The sequence below is a fragment of the Oryctolagus cuniculus genome, chromosome 17 (assembly GCF_964237555.1).
Source record: "Oryctolagus cuniculus chromosome 17, mOryCun1.1, whole genome shotgun sequence".
Taxonomy (NCBI): Eukaryota; Metazoa; Chordata; class Mammalia; order Lagomorpha; family Leporidae; genus Oryctolagus; species Oryctolagus cuniculus.
In genome coordinates, this window is record NC_091448.1 from 25040257 (window position 1) to 25059807 (window position 19551).

A 19551-nucleotide genomic window follows, 5' to 3' on the forward strand; every position below is an offset into this window, starting at 1 on the left:
CCACGTCCCACTTTTCTCATCTGTAAAATGGGGAAAATAGGATTAAATGAGATAATACACACTGTCAGGCACAAGTAACTACACTCCTCACTCTTTCTTGGCCCAGATAATAGTGGTTGAAAATAATGGAAGACCCAGGGCCATGCTGTGGCATAGAAGGTAAAGCTGCCGCCTGCGATGCTGGCATCCCAAATGGCTGCTCTACTTCTGATCCAGCTTCCTGCTAAAGACCTGGGAAAAGCAGCAGAACATGGCTCAAGTGTTTGGGCCCCTACCACCCAAGTGGGAGACCCAGAAGAAGCTCCTGGCTCCTGGTTTGGCTTGGCTCAGCTCTGGCCATTGTGGCCATCTGGGGAGTGAAACAGCAGATGAAAGATCTTTCCCTCACCCCGTAACTCTTACTTTCAAATAAGTAATTAAATATTTTTAAAAACAATTTTTAAAAGATTGGAAGACTTTCTACAGAGCTGAATATCAATCCCTATTTCTTCAATATCCAACCATAAAGGCTGCCAATTGCAGCCTTCCCTTGACATTTCTACTAGAAATAAATCCTAACTTTTTTTTGAAAGATTTATTTGTTTATTTGAAAGAGTTACATAGAGAGAGAAGGAGAGGCAGAGAGGGAGAGAGAGAGAGAGAGAGAGAGAGAGAGAGAACCAGCACCCATATGGGATGCCAGCACTGTAGGCGGCAGCTTTACCCACTATGCCACAGCTCCGGCCCCTACACCAAGACTCTTAAAACTCCTGGCCTACAAGTAATCCCTCTGTTGTGGCCACAAACCCTAAACTATTTTACTATGATCCTTACCAAATCCTAATAAACCCCTACCTGCACTGAGCCCCTCCCAAACCAAGTTTCAGAGTCTCAGTGTTTACCACTGCTTGGTCCTCTCCTCCAAGCCACTGCAACCCCGTCAAAGCAGCACTCTCCTTACTGTTGCCTTATCAACAGTTTGTTTTGTTGATTCTTTGAGGAGCTAAATTCAACAGCACAGAACTTAAAGGCAGTTTGAGGAGCTGACGCTGTGGCGTAGTAGGTTAAATCGCGCCTGCAGTGTACCCACGTGGGAGACCCGGAAGAAACTCCTGGCTCCTGGCTTCGGATCAGCATAGCTCCGGCTGTAGTGGCCAACTGGGGAGTGAACCAGCGGATGAAAGACCTCTCTCCCTGCCTCTCCTTCTCTCTGTGTAACTCTGACTTTCAAATACATAAATTTTCAAAAAAAATAATAAAGAGTCTTGGTGTATACAAAATTGTCATCTGATGATGTGTTTCTCTATTGATGACTCTTTTAGGAAGTATCTAGAACAAACAGACTTTATTTGTATTTTTAACTTCCAGGAAGGGTCGCTTAAGAGTTGTCCTGTTACTGTAGACAGGAAGCTGTGTGGGTATAAGTGTTTTTTTTAATTACTTATCATATATGCATATTTTTAACTTTAATACAATGTTCAATTCTAAAAGTTACACACAGAAAGTAAAAGTAAGTGGTTTCAATTCTCAGTGCTCTTAGAAAATTTAATCTAATCACTCCCCTCCCCCTTATCCATGGATTCCAAGGTTTCAGTTATCTATGGTCAATGGCAGTCTGAAAATAGTAAATGGAAAATTCCAGAAATAAGCAGCACAGTTTTCAATTGTGTGCTGTTCTGAGTAGCGTGAAGAAATCTCACACCATCCTGCTGCATCCAGTCCGATACATGAATCATCCCTTTGTCCAGCATATCCACACTTACAAGGTAGCAGCTGTCTCATTATCAGATCAAAGGTCACAGTGTAGCAGTGCTTGTGTTCAAGTAAACCTGATTTTACACAATGGCCACAAAGTGCAGGAGTGGTGACACGAGCAATTTTATTACAGTCTATTATTATAGCTCTAGTTCATTATATTAAGTGCTAATTTCTTCCCATGCCTCATTTACAAATTGAACTTTATCATAGATATGTATATACAGAAGAGACACCATCTGCAGGGTACCATCTGCAGTTTCAGGCACCCAGTGGGGCTCTTGGAATGAACCCTCCCCAGTTAGGTGGGGGGTTTGCTGTAAGTAAAATTCAGGGGCACCTACTCAGGATACTGAGACACTTGTTCTGCAAACAGTTTCCAGTGGAGAGTATTGCTCAACTATACTGAACATGGAAAGTACAAGTGGAACTTACAAGCAAGGTGAAAGGGTCAGTGGGCAGGAAGTAGCTAAGAGGAGACACGGGGTGGGGGGATGCTTGCTAAACTGACCCAGCCGGATTCTTGGTGAAGACAGTCAGGGTGACCAGTTATCAAGGATAGGGGCTTCTCTCTAAACTGACTTAGCAGGATTCTTGCTTGCTGAGTTTATTCTTAACTGCACTTTAAAAAAAAATGCATTGACACGACGGAATTAACTCTAAAGAATTTTTATGCTTATTTAGTTTCTTCTACTTGAAATGCAGAGCGAAAGAGAGAAGTTGAGCCAGATCTTCCATCTGCTAGTTCACGCCCTGAATTCCTGTACCAAGCCAGGGCTGGGTCAGAGCGAAACCTGCCTGTGTCAGGCAGGAACTCCATTGGGCCATCATCTGTTGCTTTTCCAGGCCCATTAGCAGGGAGCTGGACTGAGGGGAGGTGCCAGGAAGCCTGCAGCCGTCGCGTCTTCTTGGCGCAGAAAGAAAATAACACAGAGGGGGAACCAGGAAGATTGCAAGGGCTCCTCTTAGGGACAGATGGAGGTACGAGAAAAAAGACCGCTCAGCGGCTCTTCAAAGAGTCAAGGTTCCCTCTGCTGAGAAATAAAGGTTTAAAAAATGAATAGTAACAAACAGCTCACTCTAGGGGATGAAATGAGTTTCTTGGGGTGAGCTCGCGGACCCCAAGCTGGGGAAAGCGGTAAAGGGACGCGGACTGGCGACCCAATCACCTAGGCACTACAAATCCCATCAAGCACCGCGAGGGGCGGGGCATGCTGCCCGCTGTGACGTTGTGGGCGGGGCCTTCCGGGTCGCCTCTCCCTTGAGTTTTTAGCCCCGCCCCTGTCCCGTTCCCTGCCCTGTTGCTGTTGCGCCGCCGCTGGCTGCTGCCCCCGGTGAGTTCCAGAAGTGAAAGGGGACAGTGAGGATCTCAGGTTCCCCAAATGCAGACGTGCAGTCCTCGGAAGGGGCTGTGCGTGGGAAGAGGTGCGGCCGGCTTCGGTTTTCACCTCAGTCCACCCTAGGGTGATAGCAAGTGGGAGTGGCGTCCTGGATTCCCTGCAGCCCCTTCCGTGGGCTTGGAGGGCACGGGGCCGTCTGCCGCCCCCCACCCCCCACCCCAGGCGGGCAGCGCTGCGGTGCGGGAGGCCGGGCGGGAGGCTCCCTGGGCGGCTGAGGCGCCTCTGACGGCAGCGGGGGTCTTGCCGCGGCCGCCGTCTTCCCTCGCTTTGACGTCATCCCCGCCTGCTTCCAGGCCGAGGCGGGGCCTCTGCCACGTCACCCTGGGCCGGTTACGGCCTTTTGGGGCCTCAGTTTCCCCGTCCGCAGTGGGTTTGGCTCCTGAAGCCTTTTTCCTTTAGCGTTGTGCGTCTGAAGGAGGAAATGTTCCAGGCAGCCGAAAAGGAAAGGAGGTGCAGGGCCAGCCGCCGTGCAAGTGGGCTCCCCTGGCCGCGCCCCTCCTCCACCGCCGGCCCAGCGGAGTCTGGGGGCTGAGCCCCCGCCCAGGGACTTCAGCCTCACCCACGCGAGTTCACTTCTATCGCTTGGAATCTTGGCTGCAGGTGCAGACTGGTTGGAGACCAGGAGGATAACATGGGCGTTGTATTGTAACTTATCTCCACTGTGGCAAAAATACTTTAAAGCAAACTGCGGTCGCTCTTCGTCGTTAAGTAGACCCAACATGAGATTAAGAGATACGCGGCTGGCTTTCCTTCCCAGGTGTTCCCAGGGAATCTTGAAGCTGTACCCTTTCGCTGAAGGGACAGCCATGGAGTGGAAAAGGCAGTGAGAAGGGTAGTGAGGGATCCCGAGGTACCTGTCCGTAGCGAGTTGCTGTCTTCCAAGTCAGACACTGCATCGGGGGCTCTTGATATAACCCCACGCTTGTCCTAGAGGAAAAGTGCAGCAGTTAAAACGAACTGTTGCCCTCTTCGGCGACATCGTCCTTGTCACTGGAGAGACCCTTGGAGAGTTCCTAGCTGGATCCGCACGTTTGACTGGCAAGGAAACAGATCTGAAAGAAGGGGCTGTGACTTGAGATCTCCGAGCTCGTCAGGGGCAGAACTTAGATGGGTTCCTAGACTCCTGCCCTCAAACGCTGCCACTGCCCACGGCACAGCGACATGACAGCCGAGTTACCCTCTTCAAGGGAAAGGGAAAAGAGGCTAGTTTCGGTCAAACGCAGATCCAGCCCACACCTTTGAGCTTCTCCATTTCTTCTGTTTGCCTGCACCTCGTGCCCCAGGACTGCTGGCATGGTGGTGGTGTGATGTGGTGTGGTGTTGGGGTGGGGGAGGGGACTAGATCCTGCTTAGAACAAGCTGGACAGCCAATTCAAACAATTGTTGATGAATAAATTAAAGACCTGATGGACTGTACAGTTTTTTTTAAAAAGATTTATTTATTTGAAAGAGTTAAAGAGAGGCAGCGAGAGAGAGAGAGAAAGTCTTCCATTTGCTGGTTCACTCCCCAAATGGCCACAATGGCCAGAGCTGGGCCAGTCTGAAGCCAGGAGCCAGGAGCTTCTTCCGGGTTTCTCACATGGGTGCAGGGCCCCAAGGACTTGGGCCATCTTCTAGTGCTTTCCCAGGCCATAGCAGAGAGCTGGACTGGAAGTGCAGCCGCCGGGATTTGAACTGGCGCCCATATGGGATGTAGGCACAGCCCGCGGCAGCTTTACCCATTACACCATAGCGCCAGCCTCTGTGCAGTTTTTCTAAGGCACTCTGAAATATTTTAGGTGAGGAGCTAGAATGAACTTGGGAATTTGGGACTAGAGTGAATGGCTTAATAATTTGAAGATCAATGACTGTTTCTGCTTTTACTGCCTGTCTCAGGGCCATGCCCACAACCATACTATCCACTGCCCGTGTTCTCTCAGGGTACTTACGATGTGTGTCTGCCAGAGCCAGGGAGGGATGAGGCTCTGATCACTTCATCCATTTTGCTAATGGCTACTGGTTTTAGCAAGTAAAGTAAGCAGAAGATTGAAGGAATGAGAGTAAATGGGTTTGACTTGGTTTGTCTCTGTTTTGAATATTCCTAAATGAAGAGTTGATGGTGTTTCTCTCTTCCCTGTGGAAGCATTGGTCTCCTTCTGAAACCCAGGCAGAGAAGCCATGTTTCTCTGGAAACATGTGCCTACTGGTAGAAAAAAGCTAATGTAGAAATGCTAGGCATGTAAAATTTTTTCCACTTTTCCTAGTTAGTTTGTAAATTCATTCAGAAAGAGCAGAAACAGAACTGGCTATTGTACCCTCTCTTCAGGAAGGTGTGAGACATGAGAGGAGGCTGGCATTGTGACACAGCGGGTTAAGCTGCCACCTGCAATGCCAGTGTCCTGTATGAGCCCAGTTCGAGTCCTGGCTGCTCCACTTCCAATCGTGCTCCCTGCTGATGCTCCTGGGAAAAGATGGCGCAAGTAATTGGGCCTTGGCCACCCATGTGGGTGACCCAGGTGGACTTCCAGGATCCTGGCTTCGCCTGACCCAGAGTTGGCTATTGCAGCCATCTGGAGAGTGACCCAGCAGATGGAAGATATCTTTGTTTCTCTCTGTCTCTTTCTGTAACTCTGCCTTTCAAATAAATAATCAATTTAAAAAAAAATTTTTTTAAAGGCTTGGGAGACTGTGTCCTTATGGAGCAGTCTTGGGAGTAGTATGTTAGGCTTAAAAAACTTATTAGATGAAAACATCATCATCAGGTTTTCTTAGAAACCAGGAGCAGTTCAGGAGACGCATTTTAAAATGCATTCCTATTATTGCCAGCTCCTCTGAGGGCTCTAATCCTTTTGCAAGCTGAGCTGAAAAAAAAAAGTCACCACTCTGTCAGAGGTCAAGTAAAGTGCTCTGACAGGTTGTGGAATCTGTGCATCCCTCCCCCACCAGGCTTAATGATTTTGTCCTTAGACTCCCTGTTTGTTTTCCTTGGTCCACTCGTTATGTGGCCAGTCTTTGATTTGGAGGTCAGAGTAGGAAACTAGGTAGAATGTCATTCCACGGTTTCTAGGGGGCCTAATACTTCCCACTGCTTTTTCATTACTCAGTAGCTCTCTGGACTTCTAAATTTAACTTTTGCTCTTCTTATATTTCTTCTCTCTCCCTTGCCCCTATAAATCACTACTGGAATTAGATCATGAAGAGATTCTGTGGTGGGACAGGTAGCTGAAGGAGGACAAGTTGATGCCGAAATCATTCCAGTTTTCCTTCCGTATCCTCCTTCCTCCCCCGACCAACCACTAATTTCTAGACTGCTTTGTCAAAAAGATAATTATTTAAATAAGATTTATTTATGTGAGAGGCAGAGTTATAGAGAGGGAGAAACAGAGAGAGATCTCCTGTTTGCTGGTTCACTCCCCAAACAGCTGCAACAGCTGGAGGTGGACCAATCTGAAGCCAGGAGCCAAGAGCTTCTTCCAGGTCTCCCATGTGGATGCAGGGGCCCAAGCACTTGGGCCATCTTCCACTGCTTTCCCAGGCCATAGCAGAAAGCCAAATCGAGGTAGACCAGCTGGGACTCAAATTGGTGCCCATAAGGGAGGCCAGTGCTGCAGGCCAGGTGCCACAGTGCCGGCCCCTCCGGTCTTAACAGAGGGGAATGTTAACCTATATTTCAGCAGTGGCTGAGTTCTGAGTACGCACGGTGCCATTGGGCACCCTTTGAGTCCTGGGAAGGCAATGAGATCTCTGAAATAGGAAACCTTGTGGAGTCTGTTGCATTTTTGATAAGTAAGAAACCAAAGCTGCTGACTTTTCCAGACAGATGACTAGGCTTTAGATGAATGAAAAAAAGGTAGTGTTTCATTTGCATACCGAAGCCTCAGGAATGAGCTGTTTTGTGTCATTTTGCATATATGTATGCCTTTTTTTTTAAACTTTCTTTTTTGAAGATTTATTTGAAAAACAGAGTTAGAAAGGCAGAGGCAGAGAGAGAGAGAGAGAGAGAGAGGTCTTCCATCCGCTGGTTCTCTCCCCAATTGGCCGCAACGGCCAGAGCTGAGCTGATCCGAAGCCAGGAGCCAGGAGCCTCCTCTGGGTCTCCCAGGTGGGTGCAGGGGCCCAAGGACTTGGACCATCTTCTACTGCTTTCCCAGGCCATAGCCAAGAGCTGGATTGAAAGTGGAGCTGCTGGGACTCGAACTGGCGTCCCTACAGGATAGCTGCACTGCAGGCAGCGGCTTTACCTGCGGCACCATAGCGCCAGCAGCCACGTCTGCCCTTTCTTCAGTGTTCTGCTCGTGAGCTAACTTAGACTGGTTGTTTTTCTCTGAGAGACTGTGCCAAGCCACCTATATCCTTGGTTGATCTTGCCTTTCAGCGTAGCATCCATTCGCAAAGCAGCTTGCTGGAAGTTGAGTGTAGAAGGTGGGTAATGGAGTGTGACTCTGATAGCTCTGAAGGAAGTTAAATCTGTGCCTTTTGTTTTTTGGTGCCATGCTACTTGAACCAGCCATGCCTGCTGAACCAGCCATACCAAGCACTGACATCACACGTGGGTCTAACATCTCCTCACCTATTTTAGAAAAGAGAAAGCTGAGAACCACAGCTCCTCTGAGGTTATCCAGCAGAATAAAATCAGAGCTAAAAATAAAACCAGAACTCAGCTCCACCATCACCCTACCATTGTTTACCTACAAAGCCCCTTCCTGTTTTACTTTTGCTGAAAGACTGCTTCTCTTCTCACTCATTTGTTAAACACATACCTAATTAGCCATTACTATGCCTCAGGCCTTGTGTTATGTATACAGTGGTGATGGTGTTAGGAAGAGAAAGAACTAGAAGTGAGGTATTAAGGTTAATTGAAGAGAGGCACTGAAATCACTCTCACCTGTGAGCTCTTTGTAATCTAAGATCAAAGAAAAGATTAACTCTCACTCTTTTTAAAGATTTATTTATTTGAGAAGTAGAGTTACAGAGAGAGGGAGAGACACAGGGAGAGATCTTCCCTAAATGAGATCACCCCCTAAATGGCCAATCTGGCGTCCCTACAGGATACCTGCACTGCAGGCAGCGGCTTTACCTGCTGGGCCAGTCGGAAGCCAGGAGCCAAGAGCTTCTTCTGGGTCTCCCATATGGGTGCAGGGGCCCAAGGAGTTAGGCCATCCTCAGATGCTTTCCCAGGCAATTAGCGGGGAGCTGGATCAGAAGTGGAACAGCTGAAGCCAGCGTTGTATGGGATGTTGGCACTGCAGGCCGGGGCTTTAACCTGCCGTGCCTCAGCACTGGCCCAGGATGAATTCTTATGTGTTCAGATACATTGGTGCTCAGGCTTAGGTCAGAGGACATGCTGGCCTCGGTAGGAGCAGAGACCACGGGGGAGAGAAGGTCTATGAGAAACCCTCATCACAGAAGGCAGCTTATCAGAAGGAAGTCTTGCCAGGACTGGATGTGACTCCTGCGTGCCTGCTTTGAAAAACCCTTCTGAGGTTTGAGGTTGAGGATGTGGCTAAACTGTCACAAACCAGAAAGCCAATGCATTTCTTACTTCCTCAGCTTAATCTCAAGAACAGACAGTTCAGTGCCCCAAAGTCCCCTTGCCTTGGCTGTGGAACAAAATAAAAGGCTTCTGGGAAGTTGGACAAGAGGCCTGGTTGTTTAGACTTCAAAGTGAAACCAGGAACCAGGGTGAATCAGGTCTTGTCTTCATCTACTGTGTACAGCAGCTTTCACTTCCTGGTAAAACCCTGGTTGAGAATCCTGGGCTCGCTGCACGTTGGCTAGGGAGGCATTTAGAAGACCATGAATGCAGCTTGCTTGAGGGGTGGGAAGGATCGGGTGTCAACATCCGTGACACTTTGATTCTTTTATGTATATTTTACCTCCAAAATAGTTTCCCGTCCTTGGTCACATTTTACCTGTGTGCTAAGATCTGGAAAGGTGCAGCTCAGGCTGTCATCCTCACTGTGCTGCTAGGGATCCAAACCTGTTTGCCGTCTTCCGCACGTGGTCCGCCCTTTTCAGTGTCCTTGTTGTTGCCCACGCTGTTTCCTTCCCTTGGAATGCCCCCAGTTGCAAACCCACTTGTCTAGATCCTGTTCTTCCCTGAGGGCTTAGCTGAGACACCCTCACTCCTTTAAGCTTTTCTTCATTTTCTTAGCCCATCGCATCTTTTGAACTCCACTCTGCACTTTTTAGGATTCATTGATTGGTTGATTTGAAAGGCAGAGCAGCAGAGAGAGAGGGAGAGACAGATCGTCCATCCACAACTTCCAAGGCTGGTCCAGGCTGAAGCCAGGAGCTTGGAACTCCATCTGAGTCTGCCATGTGGGTCATTACCTCTGCTGTTTTCCTAGGAGGTGTGCTAGCAGGGAGCTGGATTGGTAGTGGAGCAATGGGACTTTTTTTTTTTTTTTTTTTTTTTTTTGAAAGGCAGAGTTACAGAGAAGGGGAGAGAGAGAGAGAAAGGTCTTGTCTTCCGTCTGCTTGTTCACTCCCTAGATGATCACAATGGCCGGAGTTGTGCCAATCTGTAGCCAGGAGCTTCTTCTGGATCTCCCACACGGGTGCAGGGGTCCAAGGACTTGGGCCATCTTCTACTACTTTCCCAAGCCATAGCAGAGAGCTGGATTGGAAGTGGAGCAGCAAGGACTTGAACTGGTGTCCATATGCAATGCCGGCACTGCAGGCGGTGGCTTTACCTGCTATGCCACAGTGCTGGCCCCACAGTGGGACTTGAACTGGCACTCAGATGAGGAAGACAGACATCAAAGCAGAGGCTTAGTAGTGCTGTCCCCCGTGTTTCTTTTCTTTTTTTTTTTTTTTTTTTTGACAGGCAGAGTGGACAGTGAGAAAGACAGAAAAAGGTCTTCCTTTGCCGTTGGTTCACCCTCCAATGGCCGCCGCGGCCGGTGCACCGCGTTGATCCGAAGCCAGGAGCCAGGTGCTTCTCCTGGTCTCCCATGCGGGTTCAGGGCCCAAGCACTTGAGCCATCCTCTACTGCACTCCTGGGCCACAGCAGAGAGCTGGCCTGGAAGAGGGGCAACCGGGACAGAATCCGGCACCCCGACTGGGACTAGAACCCGGTGTGCCGGCACCGCAAGGCGGAGGATTAGCCTAGTGAGCCGCAGCGCCAGCTTCCTGCGTTTCTTATATTCATTTGTCAGTCACTCCTATGCTCATCTTTCCTCTCTACTGGATCGGAACCCTTTCAAGGGCAAGCACTGTGCTAGGCCAGCAGTAGGAATAATAGCAGTAATAATCACAAACATCTGTTAGTGCTTTCCTGATGCAGCCTCTGCTTTATTCTGTCATTAAACATCTGCTTTATGTCACGTGCCTAATCTAGCAGGAAGTAATTTGAGGGCTGGACACTTTACAGTATTTCACTTAAGCCACATACAAACCCAAATGGGGTACATGTTATTATTTTTTTAAGATTTATATATTTATTTGAAGGGCAGAGTTACAGAGAGGCAGAGAGAGAAAGAGAGAGAGAGGTCCTCCATCCACTGGTTTCACTCCCCAAATGGCCGCAACAGCTGGAGCTGGACCGATCCCGAGCCAAGAGCCAGAAGCTTCTTCCAGGCCTCCCATGCAGGCACAGGGTCCCAAGGACTTGGGCCATCTTCTACTGCTTTTCCAGGCCACAGCAGAGAGTTGGATGGGAAGTGGAGCAGCCAGGGCTCGAACTGGTGCCCACATGGGATGCCTGTGCTGCAGGCAACAGCTTTAACCTGCTGCACCACAGGGCTAGCCCCTACATGGTATTATTAAGAAGCAATAGGCAGGGGCTGGCACTATGGCGTAGCAAGTAAAGCTGCCACCTGCAGTGCTGGCATCCCATATGGGTGCTGGTTCAAGTCCCGGCAGCTGCTCCACTTCTGATCCAGCTCTCTGATATGTCCCGGGAAAGCAGTAGAAGATGGCCCAAGTGCTTGGGCCCCTCCACCCACGTGGGAGACCCGGAAGAAGCTCCTGGTTCCAGGCTTCGGATTGGCATAGCTCCGGTCGTTATGGCCATCTAGGGAGTGAATCAGTGGATGGAAGACCTTTCTCTCTCTCTCTTTGTCTCTCCTCTCTCTGTGTATCTCTGACTTTCTGACTTTCAAATAAATAAATAAATCTTTAAAAAATAAAAAGAAGCAATAGGAAGAGATTCTGGTGGATTAAGTAAATTGCCAAGGTCACCCCTTCAGTGGATGGTGGAGCTGAAATGTAACTCCTCCATTCTGACTTCAGACCCATGTGTGTCACCGCTGCCTTTCAGATACTCTTCTCTGATTCCTGATTTCCTCCCCACTCCCATCCCCACCTCCCAGCAGAGTGTCTTACATATGGAAGGGCCCAATAAATTAAAGGATGACTGGATTAAATGGAAAAGGGAAAATTGGGAGAGACTGGCTTTCCTAAAATCCTAGGATTTCTTGGGATGAAAAAAAAAATCTGGAATGTAGGTCCTGCAGTTCCTAGCTCCAGCTCTGCTCTCTGGGCTGCCTTGTGTATTTAAGAGAAAGGGAACAAATTAGCCATGGGCAGAGAATAAGAGTATGTGACAGCGGTCATGTCTGGGGTAATGAGGCCAATGATATTCCGAGAAAATTCTTATAGCATAGGAAGTTATAAATGCAAAATGGCTGAAAGTGAAACAGAAAGCAACTTGTGTGATCTTGCTACGCGTCAGGATTTTGCTTTTCCTGACTTGCCTTGGACGGAATGTTCCCTGGGTGAGAGCCCAGAAGTCTCTGGCATCTCAGCCAACACTTTTTGAGCCTTATTCCTAATTCCTGAACAGGACCTCCGCTATGGAGAAGTCAGTGGAAGACCCCCCCACGTCTGCCATCTTGCTGGATCACTGTCACTTCTCTCAGGTCGTCTTTAACAGTGTGGAGAAATTCTACGTCCCCGGAGGGGACATCACGTGCTATTACACCTTCACCCAGCACTTCGTCCCCCGGCGTAAGGACTGGATTGGCATCTTCAGAGTAAGTGGTTGAGTCTATGCCCAGTGATCAGGAACTGGGGGTGGTGCTCAGTTACCTGAGAGCATGGCCTTGTGTGGGTGTTACGAAAACTTCCTACATTAGCGTTTGTCCAGTTGGCGAATCCTAAACCAAGCTGCCCAGCACCTCCCAGTGTGTGTTGTGGGACTCAGATTTTAATTTCAATCTCAAGCTAAAATTAGATGGCAAATCATTCAATGCCCATGTTTTATTGTGTCTTCAAAGACCAAGTATACATACCTTTTAAAATGATCCTATTTTGAAGTATTCGTGAATGACTTGACTGAGATGGGTGACTCCCTATATCATTTCTGTGACTTGAAACATTACCGTGAATTTAAGCATTATTTGGTGGTACGGTGTTTGCTTCAGTGCAAACATCACAAACCTGGAAAACGTGCTAACTTTGTGAGAAGGTGGCTGGTTCAACATCTGGCTCCCAGAAAGCTTGTTCCTGAGTGTGTCTGATTTCTTAGAAAAGGTTTCCAAGGATAGAAAGTTTATGAACTGCCTCAGTGACCTCTGCCAGTGACTAATCACCCTATCAGTTCAAGTACAGAAATGACATTTTGAAAATTTCAATCAACTTCCTCTCCATGTCCTTTTCCTTCTTCCATCTCCCACTCCCTCACCCTCCTTCTCCTCCCCCTTTCCACCTCTCCCCCCTTCCCCCTCAGTGCACACACATCCTATAATGATAGATTTCCTATTTCCAGAGACAGGAGATAAAGGTCAAATATAAGTGATGGACACTTCAGAGTCCCAGCATCAGTGACCTTTGGTCTGACAGCTGGTATGTCATGTGCCTGCTTGCCAAGTCTGTTCATCCTGAAGCTGGACACCATTCTTGATTACACTGGAAGGGGCTCATTCGCAGCCCTCCTTGGACTCCTTTTCCTTAATCGCTTGGGAGCTCAGCTTACTGACGGGGTGTTTGGAGGCGGGAGTAATGGGCAACTGACGGGACGCTGGCGGCTCCCGGGCCTGCAGCACACTGAAACATCAGACTCTCCGGTGCTGTATCACGGAAGACTGACACAGCCGGCGTGCCTTCTGTCTCGGAGGGGAGATACTGGGTGTTTTTCTTCTTCCCCATGTGTAGCGAAGCGTGTAGCCGAGCATTGTCTAATGAGAATTTTCTGTGAGGGGTGGACATTTGGCGCAGTGGTTAAGACACCACTTGTGATGCCTGCATCCTTATCAGAGTTCCTGGGTTCAAATCCCAGCTGCGCTCCCAGTGCCAGCTTCCTGCTAGTGCACACCCTGGGAGGCAGCAGGAGGAGCTCAAGTAGTTGAATCTGTGATACCCACATGGGAGATCTGAATTGAGTTCCTGGCTTTGGTCTTGCCCAGCCCTAGCAGTTATGAGCATTTGGGGAGTGAGTCAGTACATGGAAGGTCTCTCTCTCTACATCTCAAATAAATAAAATTAATTAATTTTAAAATAAGAAAGCATTTTATGTGATGGAGCTCCACCTTCACTTTCAAGTACGCACAGGAGCCAATAGCCACATTGGGGCTGTTAAGCAGTTAAACTGTGCTAGGGTTATTGAGTAACTGGATTTTAAATATTACTCAATTTTAATCAATTTAAATAGCCTTATGTGGCTAGTGGTTATCACATTAGACATTATAGGTATAGATAATAAAAAAAACAGAATGATTAAAAAATTACTTACAGGCCGGCGCCGCGGCTCACTAGGCTAATCATCCACCTTGCGGCGCCGGCACACCGGGTTCTAGTCCCGGTTGGGGTGCCGGATTCTGTCCCGGTTGCCCCTCTTCCAGGCCAGCTCTCTGCTGTGGCCCGGGAGTGCAGTGGAGGATGGCCCAAGTGCTTGGGCCCTGCACCCCATGGGAGACCAGGAGAAGCACCTGGCTCCTGCCATCGGATCAGCACGGTGCGCCGGCCGCAGCATGCAGGCCACGGCGGCCATTGGAGGGTGAACCAACGGCAAAGGAAGACCTTTCTCTCTGTCTCTCTCTCTCTCTCACTGTCCACTCTGCCTGTCTAAAAAAAAAAAAAAATTACTTACAAGGGCTGGCATTGTAGCATAGTGGGTAGGGCCACCTCTTGCAATGTCAGCATCCCATATAGGCACCAGTTTGTGTCCCGGCTGCTCCACTGCAGAACCATCTCTCTGCTAGTGGCTTGGGAACGGCAGCAGAGGATGATCCAAGTGCTTGGGCCCCTGCCACCATGTGGGAAACCCACATGAGGCTTCTGGCTCAGCCCTGGCCATTGCAGCCAACTGGGGAGCGAGTCAGCAGATGGGAGATCGCTCTGTCTCTCTGGCTCGCTCGCTCTCTCTCTCACTCTCTCTCTCTGGATCTTTTTTTTCTTTTTAAAGATTTATTTATTTATTTGAAAGGCAGAGTTACAGAGAGGCAGAGTAAAAGAAGTCTTCCATCTGCTGTTTCATTCCCCACATGGCCACAATGGCCAAAGCTGGGCTAATCCAAAGCCAGGAGCCAAAAGATTCTTCCAGGTATCCCATGCAGGTGCAGGGGTCCAAGCACTTGGGCCATCTTTTACTGCTTTCCCAGGCCATAGCAGAGAGCTGGATCCGAAGTGGAGCAGCTGGGACTTGAACTGGCACCCTTATGGGATACTGGCACTGGAGGTGGCAGCTTTACCAGATACACCACAGTGCCAGCCCCTCTGACTTTCAAATAAATAAATCTTTTTAAAAGGTAAGTGTGATCTACCAAGTTAAACCTCTACTTGTGATGCTCACTATTCCATTTCAAGTCCCAGGTGGTCTATTTCTTTCCTTCTTTCTTTTTAAGAGGGAGGACAGAACAGAAAGACAGTAACTAAGGAGAGAGAAGAAATATAAAAGACAGGAAAAAGAAGGAATGGAAATTTAGAAAGAAAAATGTAAACACAAGAAAGAGAGGAAAGACTGAGGGGAGGTGGGAGACAGATAAAGAAAGTGAAACCGGAATGAGGAAGAGAGGAGAAAGCATGAAGATTTAAAAAGAGAAGAGAGGCTGGCGCCACCGCTCACTTGGCTAATCTTCCATCTATGGCGCTGGCAGCCCAGGTTCTAGTCCCAGTCGGGGTGCCAGATTCTGTCCCAGTTGTTCCTCTTCCAGTCTAGCTCTCTGCTGTGGCCCGGGAGTGCAGTGGAGGATGGCCCAAGTGCTTGGGCCCTGCACCCGCATGGGAGACCAGGAGGAAGCCCCTGGCTCTTGGCTTCGGATCGGCGTAGCGCCGGCCATAGCAGCCATTTGTGGGGTGAACCAACGGCAAAGGAAGACCTTTCTCTCTGTCTCTCTCTCTCTCTCACTAAAACTGCCTATCCAAAAAAAAGGAAAAAAAAAAAAAGAGAGAGAAGAGAGAGAGAAAGGAAAGAAGGAAGAAAAGAGAAAAGGGAACGAGAAAAAGCAAAGGGAAGAAAAAAATAAGAAAGGACAAAGAATATGAAGGAGTGAGAAAGAAAATTGTAAAAAAGAGAAAGAAACTAGAAGGAAAGCAAGGAGAAAGACACACAGACAAGTGGGAAACAGAACAAACAAGCAAGAAAAGGAACTGAAAGAGAAAGAAACAAGAAACAGAAGAAAAAAGTGAAAAAAAGAACATAAAAGGAAAGGAGAGAAAAAAGGACCTGCTCCACTGCTGATCCAGCTTCCTGCTTATGCAGCCCGGGAGGCAGTGGACGATGGCTCAAGTTTTTGGGACCTGCCACCTATGTGGAAGACATGGAGTTCAGCCTGGTCCAGCCATGGTTGGTGTGGTCACTGGGGTCACCTGGAAGATCTCTATTTCTCCCCCTCCCTCTGTCTCTCTCTCTCTGTTGCTCTGAGTTTCAAGTCGATGAAAAGAAATAAACTTCTTTTTAAAAAATTTATTCATTTATTTGAAAGGTAGAGTTACAGAGAAGTCTTTCATCCGCTGGTTCATGCCCCAAATGGTCTGAACAGCCAGAGCTTTGCTGATCCAAAGCCAGGAGCCAGGAGCTTCTTCTGGGTCTTCTTCCTGGGCCATATTCCGCCGCTTTCCCAGGCCATAGCAGAGAGCTGGATCAGAAGTGGAGCAGCTAGGACTGGTGCCCACATGAGATGCTGACACTGCAGGTGGTGGCTTTACTCGCTATGCCACAGCGCCGGCCCCTTATTATTCATTTTGAAAATCTGATTTGGGCCGGCTCCGCGGCTCAATAGGCTAATCCTCCACCTTGTGGCGCTGGCACACCGGGTTCTAGTCCCGGTCGGGGCGCTGGATTCTGTCCCGGTTGCCCCTCTTCCAGGCCAGCTCTCTGCTGTGGCCCGGGAGGGCAGTGGAGGATGGCTCAAGTGCTTGGGCCCTGCACCCCATGGGAGACCAGGAGAAGCACCTGGCTCCTGCCATCGGATCAGCGCACTGCGCCAGCCGCAGCGTGCTGGCTGCGGCAGCCATTGGAGGGTGAACCAATGGCAAAGGAAGACCCTTTCTCTCTGTCTCTCTCACTGTCCACTGCCTGTCAAAAAAAAAAAAAAAAAAAAAAAAATCTGAGTTACAGAGAAAGAAGAAGAGCAGGCGGGTGTCGCGGCTCACTAGACTAATCCTCCGCCTGTGGCACTAGCTCTCTGGATTCTAGTCCCAGTTGGGGTGCCAGATTCTGTCCCGGTTGCTGCTCTCCCAGTTCAGCTCTCTGCTGTGGCCCAGGAGTGCAGTGGAGGATGGCCCAAGTGCTTGGGCCCTGCACCCACATGGGAGACCAGGAGGAAGCACCTGGCTCCTGGCCTTGGATCGGCGCAGCGCACCGCCTGTGGCGGCCATTTGTGGGGTGAACCAATGGAAGGAAGACCTTTCTCTCTGTCTCTCTCACTGTCTAACTCTGCCTGTCAAAAAAGAAGAAAAAAAAAAAAGAACAGAGAAAGAAAGAGATATCTTCCATTCGCTGGCTTACTCCTTACATGGCCGCAACAGCCAGGATTGCACCAGGCCAAAGTCAGGAGCCAAGAATTTCTTTCTTTCTTTTTTTTTTTTTTTTTTAATTATTTATTTATTTGAAGGTCAGAATTACACAGAGAGAGAAGGAGAGGCAGAGAGAGAGAGAGAGAGAGAGAGAGATCTTCCATTTGCTGGTTCACTCTCCACTTGGCTGCAATGGCCAGAGCTGCACCAATCCAAAGCCAGGAGCCAGGAGCCAGGAGCTTCTTCCAGGTCTCCCATGCAGATGCAGGGGCCCAAGGACTTGGGCCATCTTCTGCTGCTTTCCCAGGCAATAGCAGGGAGCTGGATTGGAAGTGGAGCAGCTGGGACTTGAACCAGCGCCCATATGGGATGCCAGCATTTCCAGCGGCAGCTTTACCTGCTATGCCACAGCAAAGGCCCCAGGAGCCAAGAGTTTCTTCCAGGTCTCCCATGTGGGTGGCAGAGGCTCAGGTACTTGGGTTATCTTCTGCTGCTTATCTCAGGCACATTAGCAGGGAGCTGGATGAGAAGTGGAGCAGCCAGGACACGATCCAGTGCCCATGTGGGATGTCAGTGTTGCAGGAGGTGGCTTAACCCACTAGGCCACAATGCTGGCATTTTTTTAAGTTACTTATTAGGCTTGTAAATATATGCTGTAACTTTATTTATTTATTCATTAAGATTTTATTTATTTATTTGACAGGTAGAGTTACAGACAGTGAGAGAGAGAGACAGAGAGAAAGGTCCTCCCTCCGTCAATTCACTCCCCAAGTGGCCGCAACGGTCGACGCTGTGCCGATCCGAAGCCAGGAGCCAGGAGCTTCCTCCCAGTCTCCCATGTGGGTTTAGGGACCCAAGCACCTGGGCCATCCTCCACTGCCTTCCTAGGCCACAGCAGAGAGCTGGACTGGAAGAGGAGCAACCAGGACTAGAACCGGCACCCATATGGGATGCTGGCGCTGCAGGTGGAGGATTAACCTAGTGCGCCATGGCACCGGCCCCTATTCTGTAACTTTAAAATTTTTCAACACAACTACATTTCTGTTTTGCTTAGACTGACATTCTCCAAGCACTTACTAGCAGCTGTCAGCCAGGACTTCACCATTAGCCAAGTGAAAACCTTGTGCTTTCAAATTTTTTCTCATTTATTTATTTATTAAAGAGTTATTTATTTATTTGAAAGACAGAGTCAGAGAGAGAGAGAGAGGGAAGAGGGGGGGAGATCCTCCATCTACTGGTTCAGTCCCCAAATGGTCTGAATGGCAGAGCTGGGCCAATCCAAAGCCAGGAGCCTGGAGTTTCTTCTAGATCTCCCACATGGGTGCAGGAGCCCAAGTACTTTCCCAGGCCATTAGCAGGAAACTGGATAGGAAGTGGAGCAGCCAGGACTCAAACTGGTACCCATATGGGATGCCAGCACTGAAGGCGGCAGCTTTACCTGCTGTGCCACAGCGTCAGCCCCTATTATTTATTTTGATTGATAGATTATTTTATTTATTTATCTATTTATCTGAAATGCGGAATGACAGAGAGAAATATGTTTGCTGGTTCACTCCCCAATGGCCACACCAGCCAGAGCTGGGCCAGGCCAAAGCCAGGACCCTAGCACTGCATCCTGGTGTGCCACATGGGTGGCAGAGGCCCACGTGTGTGAACCATCTTCCATCTTGCCTTCCCAGGTGCATTAGCAGGAGCTGGATCAGAAGTGGAGCAGCTGGGACTTGAAATGGCACTCCAATATGGAATACTGGCATCAAAAGTGGCAGCTTAACCCACTGTACCACAGTACCAGCCCAAATCTTGTACTTTTTAAAAACAAATATTTAAAAGCATTTTTGGGGGGCTGGCGCTGTGGCGTAGCGGGTAAAGCCGCCGCCTGTAGTGCCGGCATCCCATGTGGATGCTGTTTCAGGTCCTAGCTGCTCTACTTCTAATCCAGCTCTCTGCTATGGCCTGGGAAAGCAGTAGAAGATGGTCCAAGTGCTTAGATCCCTATACCTCCCCGTGGGAGACCTGGAAGAAGCTCCTGACTCCTGGCTTTGGATTGGCGAAGCTCCGGCTGTTGCAGCCAACTTGGGAGTGAAGCAGCGGATGGAAGACCTCTCTCTCTGCCTCTCCTCTCTGTGTAACTCTGACTTTCAAATAAACAAATAAATCTTTATAAACAGATACATATAAAAGCATTTTTTAAAAGGGTGCATCAATGTTTGTCATGCTTCAGACACTTCAGAGATATTGCCCTGCCTCAGAAAAGAAATAGTGATGAACGCAGGGAGGGCTCACTGATGTTCATTGTCTGCTGGGCTGTTGGCTGGGTACTACCCTGAAGACATCCTCTGTGCAGGCCTGTGTGTGTGTGTGTGTGTGCACGCGTGTGCAGGGGTGTTTTCTCATTGAGTTCTCAGGCAGCCCCTGAGGTGGATAGTATTATCTCGTGTGCACAGAGGAGCAGAATGGATACCCTTGAGGGATGGGAACTTTCCCAGGTCTCACGCTAAGCATTGAAGCCAGATTATGTGACTCCCAAACCTCTGCTTT

The 19551-nt window shown here is 49.0% G+C and overlaps 1 protein-coding gene across 3 annotated transcripts in view; it reads left to right on the top strand.

Annotated features, from left to right (window-relative positions):
* The first annotated feature begins 2940 nt into the window (after positions 1–2940).
* CALCOCO2 (calcium binding and coiled-coil domain 2) overlaps positions 2941–19551 on the top strand; it is a 34978-nt gene continuing 18367 nt past the window's right edge. For 2 of the 3 annotated variants that reach the window (XM_070060824.1, XM_008271339.3), the window contains exons 1-2: positions 2941–3068; positions 11903–12092. In XM_070060824.1, the coding sequence (XP_069916925.1) occupies positions 11913–12092 (180 nt within the window). In that variant the 5' untranslated portion in view covers positions 2941–3068; positions 11903–11912. The remainder of the gene's footprint in view (positions 3069–11902; positions 12093–19551) is intronic. The other variant, XM_070060825.1, reaches the window with a different exon arrangement.